The sequence below is a fragment of the Bos taurus genome, chromosome 10 (assembly GCF_002263795.3).
Source record: "Bos taurus isolate L1 Dominette 01449 registration number 42190680 breed Hereford chromosome 10, ARS-UCD2.0, whole genome shotgun sequence".
NCBI classification, from domain to species: Eukaryota; Metazoa; Chordata; class Mammalia; order Artiodactyla; family Bovidae; genus Bos; species Bos taurus.
The window spans coordinates 26,506,883-26,512,912 of record NC_037337.1 but is presented as its reverse complement, the minus strand read 5'-3'; the positions used below and the strand labels follow the sequence as shown (position 1 = coordinate 26,512,912).

Here is a 6,030-nt window from a genome sequence, read left to right as displayed (position 1 = left end):
TATATGCATTTACTTAAAATTAGGACATTGAAAATGGTTTTTTGGGTATACCAGTCTGCTGTCTTCCCAGTCTGCCAGCTTTCTGAATAAAGTCACTATTCCTTGCCTTAAAATAAAATTAGGACATTAAAAAAGGGTCTCACCATAGAGGGGGGATGTATGATGAGGAATCGAGAACACATACACACACATTTGTGAACAAGATAACTGTCCAATTTTATGTAGAGTGTTGAACCATAAAGATTTACAAATAGACTTGGCATAGACTTGCTATTTCCCTTCTTTCTACCTCCTTTATCCCTCCATAGCTTGCCATTCCTCTCCCAGGGCCCCTGGAAATCAAACTATGCTTGAGTAAAAATTACAATAGGAGCTTTATTTTTTCTCTCTGTAGCAACTTGTGAAATAGAAAGGGGAAAAGATGGAGGAATGGAGATTGGATAGGGCTGGAGCCGTTGACTGAAGGCAACAGCTAAACCAAAGGATCTTTTCTTTTGGCACAGGCAGATCCCATGGCTACATAGGTGGCACTCACACTCGTGTGCATGCATAAACGTACATTTTCTTTGAAGAGAAGCAATGATAATAATATCCCCCTGTCATTCACTATTTCTCTGAATCATCTCAGTGGCAGTACAGTTAACTTTCAATACTCTGTACTGGTTTGGAGCCTTCTCTCCTTAATTTTGTCAAGTTGGGTAAACTCTACTTCTTGGCTTTATAGCTGAGCTAGGATGGAATTCAGTTTGGTTCAGAGAAAGCTTGTACATGCATATGTGTATGTGGGAGAGAGAAAGAGAGAATGCATCTACACTCCAGCATCAGTTATACATTTCAATTGAATTATCTACAATTGTGGATTTGTTTCATTTCTCCAGTTGGTATAAATAATTAAGAGTTTCCTATAGTGCTGAAAGGATAGATGTGGATAGTAGAAAGCAACAACCAATAATGAAAAGTTCTGTGGGATTTACAAGTTAGAGACACTAACTAACCAGCTCATCAGAGAATGACTTGTCAGCACCACCAAAATTTTCTTTAATGAAGTAACACCATGGTGTTGGCAACTGGGGGATTGTTTGCCCACAGTGAACTGGCATGTAGTGGTCCTCAGTTCTGGAGTCTCAGAGCAGCTTATGCCTGAAGTCTGTCCACACTTGCAGCTGGGGGCTTTGGGTACCCCATCGACCACTTCCACGGAGCCATGGATGAAGTTATTGCTCAACTTGAATGACCCGTTAGCTTCTGAAACTTTTCTCCAGACTGTCATGTCATTGCAGTAATGTTTGTTATTACCTGGATTGCATTTGGGGGGCAAGCTATAATGTAATCTTCTAAAGGTCAATAATGAGGAAGACACATCTTTGGACATGCTGAGGCTGGTATTTTTATATGACACAGTCAAATTTATTAATACCTCAATGGTGTGTTTTTCCTGGTAACTTTTTGCCATGTCATATTTCATCTCTTTCTCTAAAAATTCTTCTTTAATTATCTCCATTATACTTTCTGAAACTCCTGCAAAAATCACCCCCAGGCCAAGTAGCAGCAGAAAGAAGATCTCCATCTCAGATCTAGGGCAAACTCTTCTGCAGTAAAAACTAAAAGATAAAAATGAAGAAAATATTAAATGAGTAGCTCTCTTTTCTTTATGACATTCCCAGGGTTGACTCCTACACATAAGCTAAGACATCTACACCTATTAATGAAAGAATAAGATAGGAGAAAGACAATCAGCTGTGTAATCTGAAGATCCAACTTCAAACCCCTGTTTATCCACTAATAAGCAATTTATTCCACCTCATGTAATTAACTTCAGTTTCCTCTTGCGAAAAAAAGAAAACATGAGAATTATATAAGATAATATGTCTAAAGTACTCAGAACCAAGTAGTCATTGCTCTTTCTTTTCACCACATCTATAATCTCACTGGTAAAGTCTGTCATCTCTGCAGGGGGTCCCAATAATCTCACCTAACATATTCCTCACTATTGCTGTGAATCCTCCAGCCTCACACAGTACCTGGCACATGGCAGCCACGTGAAAAAACCACCATGATATTTTCCCACCTCTCATTTCTTTTCCCACTGATTATCAGTCATGGAATTTCTGTCTTTACCAGTTCATTTGGCAAGTTGATTGTGTGGAGAGAAAGATTCCAGCTTGTTGCAAGGCCAGAAGTGAAATTGTATTCATTTCCTGGGAGTTTCTCTTACTGGGTCTAACAACGGAAGGGGGTGCAAGAAGGAGAAGGCAGAATTGTCTGAGATAGAAGGAGGAGACAAAGTGGAACCAGTGATCCTCGGAGAACTGAATGCAGTGTCCACTTGGCTGTCGGAATCCCAGTGCCCTTGGGCAGTATCATTGCTTCTTCTCTTGTGAAATCTTCCTTGTTTATTTCTACTTCAACCCAGAGTAATTTTTGCTGTTGTTTTTGAAACCCTACAGAATAGATAATATTGTGCTTGATTTTATACATTATTTTTTTTTTAATTTTTGAAGTTAGTTGGTACAGTTTTTCTCCTTTTTATTAAAGCTGGAAATTTCTTGAGCCTGGAAAATAGCCTCTGTTTCTTTTCATTCTCTACAGGACGAATGAACTATATATGTCCTAGTTTCTCATAAGGTTTGCCAACAACATAACATGGTTTGACTATTGTAGAAAGTCCTTTACTTGAGGTCAGTGCTGGAAAATTCACAATAACAATCCCAGAAGGAATGGTTATTTGGGGTAATAATTCTTTCTCTTGCTCTAGAATGACCATCTCCATTTTTTCCCTCTTTTTTCCTCTCCCACCTCTAAAAGCCTCCTTCCCTTATACTTGTATCTACTGTATTACCTCCTAATCACTAGTCCTTGCCTCTCCAATTCCTTCAATATGCTACTTTTCTAAAAACACACTTGCAGTGACACTATTTCAAGAACATTGAGATATTTCTCATTGTCTCTACAAGGTAATCTAATCTTCTGAGTCCACTTGGTCAAAATTCTGTTTGATCTGATCCCAACCTGCCTCTCAAGGATGATCACCGATTATTTTGGTATACAGACCTGTTCCAGTCAAATCAGTGTGACCCGCCCTCCTGTGAGTATACCCTATTCTGTCCTGTGCGTGAAATTAGAGCAAAGACCCAGTACCAAAAATACATGAGCCTTAGTAATCGGGTCGATTGATTATTGATAGATTATTAAGAATTCAGTGGATGTTTTCATGTGTGTGCCTTGAGCACAGACTTGGTACAGGTTGAAGGGAGGAGGGAAGAAGAATTTGAACTGCTTCCTAAATATCCTCTACCATCACATCAATAGTGAGGGGCTAATCGGAAAACAGGAGACAACAAGGAAAAAAGTAAACAAGAAGAGCAGTACAGAAACGCCCAGTTTTTCTAAAACATTTTACAAGGGAAGAATTCACAGCCACCTGGGTTTGATTGGGGTTGCTGGTACCCATTTTAAAAAACTATGCCCCTGACTCCTTTCAAACTACAAATGTCTAAAATGTCACAATTCATTTGTGGGATTTGATCCTTGGAAAATGAAAATACTCCTAGGATAGATTCCATTTTACAGTCTTAGTTACTTACTTTAATGGGAATGCATTTATCTGCAAGATTTTGTTTTTAAATAGAAAGAAAGAGGTTAGGGGAGGAAGGGAAGGAAAAGTACTAAGAAGGAAAGAAAGGACAATTAAGCCGAGGGAGAGAGAGAGAAAAAGGAATCAGAAATCAGAACATAGAAACATAGGCCTACAGCGGTTCAAAAAAACAAAAAGTAAAACCCCATTTCAGCTACATTTTCTCAGGAAATGATTCTGCTACCAGGACCCAACCTGTCACACGATAGGGGTCAGCTATTCCTTCTCATCATCTGTTCCGACACTGGGGGCTTTGCTTCCCTGGTGACACCCATACTTTCATAAAGACAAGGACCATGGGATTCATTACTCACAGAGAAATGAGTAATGGAACTCAGCTGCAAAAGAGCTACCCCAGAGAGGTAAGCCTCTACTTACAAGGTTGCCAAGTGTTCTTTACAAATGATTGTCACTCCCTGTCCTCCATAAATGTCACCAGTCTGTTAGAACTTGATGTTTACCAATGACAGAGTTACCAAATAGCATAGGTTGATCTGACCTTGAATTACGTACAAATAAATAATTGAATTGTTTGAAGTCTCTCAACTGAAAAGATAAGAACAGACCAGGCCCTCTAAAGCTTATGTATTGCCTGTGTCTGCTTTAGCTCAGTGTATGAGTGTCTGGCTCTCACAGGATTAAACTGTCATAGCTCAGATTTAGTGACCCCATAACCTGGCCCTTACTTGCCTATTACCCCTTTTTTTCTTACTACTCCCTATCTCTGACAACTCCAAAAAGATTCTAGATTCCCTAAGAAATAGAATTGTGGAGTCATAGACCTGGCGGCTGCTGCTGCTGCTGCTAAGTCGCTTCAGTCGTGTCCGACTCGGTGCGACCCCACAGACAACAGCCCACCAGGCTCTCCCATCCCTGGGATTCTCCAGGCAAGAACACTGGAGTGGGTTGCCATTTCCGTCTCCAATGCATGAACATGAAAAGTGAAAGTGAAGTTGCTCAGTCGTGTCCGACTCTTTGCGACCCCAAGGACTGCAGCCCATCAGGCTCCTCTGTTCATGGGATTTTCCAGGCAAGAGTACTGGAGTGGGTTGCCATTGCCTTCTCTGAATAGACCTGGAAAGATGCTTAAAGATTATCTAGTTTTATCTCTTCACTTTACAGATGAGGAAACTGATATAGAGGAACAGAACTTAATCAAATCCCCAGAATTAGGAGTCTCTATTTCCCTTCCTTCTCTTCTTTTGCCCTCTCATTCTAAAGACCCTCTGTCCATAGCAAATGAGGAGGAACTAAACAAACAGTCCAGTTCTAAGAACTAAAAGGGGAAAGAATGATTAGTCTGGGTCAAAGTAATCTCTGTTCCTTCTGGGGACACAAAGAGGAAATAGACTGAACCCTGAGAGTCTTGATCCTTCCCTGGGAAATCTTTATCCATTTCTTTCTAGCCTTTAAGGGAAACGGTTTCTGACCGATTAGGCTTCTTCTGATCTCCTTTTCTTTTTCTTTCAAGGCACAGAGGCAGCTGTTGAATAAGAGCAGGTACAGCTTGAGCTATACACATCATCCTTATAGAAGACCTTAAGAGATGACCCCTACTCCCTCTACATTTAGGATAAAGTCTAGGATGAGTGTGAGATGAGTGAAGTACTCACTCTGCAGGTACAAACTGTTAAAAGCCCAATAATCAAGATAAACAGTATTTTATTGCAACATTTAAAAATAAATTTAATGTGTATGACACAAAAGAACCTATCTATGAACAGAAATGTGCTTCACAGGTGGCAACAGTGGTAAGGAACCCATCTGCCAATGCAGGAGATATAAGGGACAAGGGTTCGATCTCTGGGTCAGGAAGATCCCCTGGAGGAGGGCATGGTAACCCACTCCCTTTTCTTACCTGGAGAATCCCATGGACAGAGGAGCCTGGTGAGTTACAGTCCTTAGGGTCACAAAGAGCCCAAAACAACTGAAGCAATTGAGCACGCACACATGAATCAGAAACAGACTCACAGACATAAAGAACAAACTTGTGGTTGCCAGAGGGAGGGGACGAGGAAGGGATGGATTGGGAGCTTGAGGTTAGCAGTTGCAAGCTATTATATACATTTAGAATGGATAACAACAAGGTCCTACAGTATCAGTTCAGTTGCTCAGTCATGTCTGGTTCTCTGCAACCCCATGGACTGCAGCACGCCAGGCCTCCCTGTCCATTCCCAACTCCCGGAGCTTGCTCAAACTCATGTCTATCGAGTCAGTGATGCCATCCAACCATCTCATCCTCTGTCGTCCCCTTCTCCTGCCTTCAATCTTTCCCAGAATCAGGGTCTTTTCCAAGGAGTCAGTTCTTCGCATCAGGTGGCTAAAGTGTTGGAGCTTCAGCTTCGGCATCAGTACTTCCAATGAATATTCAAGACTGATTTCCTTTAGGATTGACT

General features: G+C 41.0%; 1 protein-coding gene across 2 annotated transcripts; it reads right to left on the bottom strand.

Annotated features, from left to right (window-relative positions):
• Positions 1–355: 355 nt before the first annotated feature.
• On the bottom strand, positions 356–5,188 carry RNASE11 (ribonuclease A family member 11 (inactive)). 2 transcript variants are annotated; one of them, XM_024997958.2, is made up of 2 exons: positions 4,013–5,188; positions 356–1,601 (listed from the first exon to the last, which is right to left on the bottom strand). In XM_024997958.2, exon 2 carries the CDS (start codon positions 1,565–1,567, stop codon positions 971–973), a length of 597 nt encoding a protein of 198 aa, XP_024853726.1. In that variant the 5' UTR covers positions 1,568–1,601; positions 4,013–5,188; the 3' UTR covers positions 356–970. The 2 variants fall into 2 exon arrangements, with proteins under 2 accessions (XP_024853726.1, XP_024853724.1); XM_024997956.1 differs by lacking the exon at positions 4,013–5,188 and adding an exon at positions 2,119–4,004.
• Between the last annotated feature and the right edge of the window lie 842 nt (positions 5,189–6,030).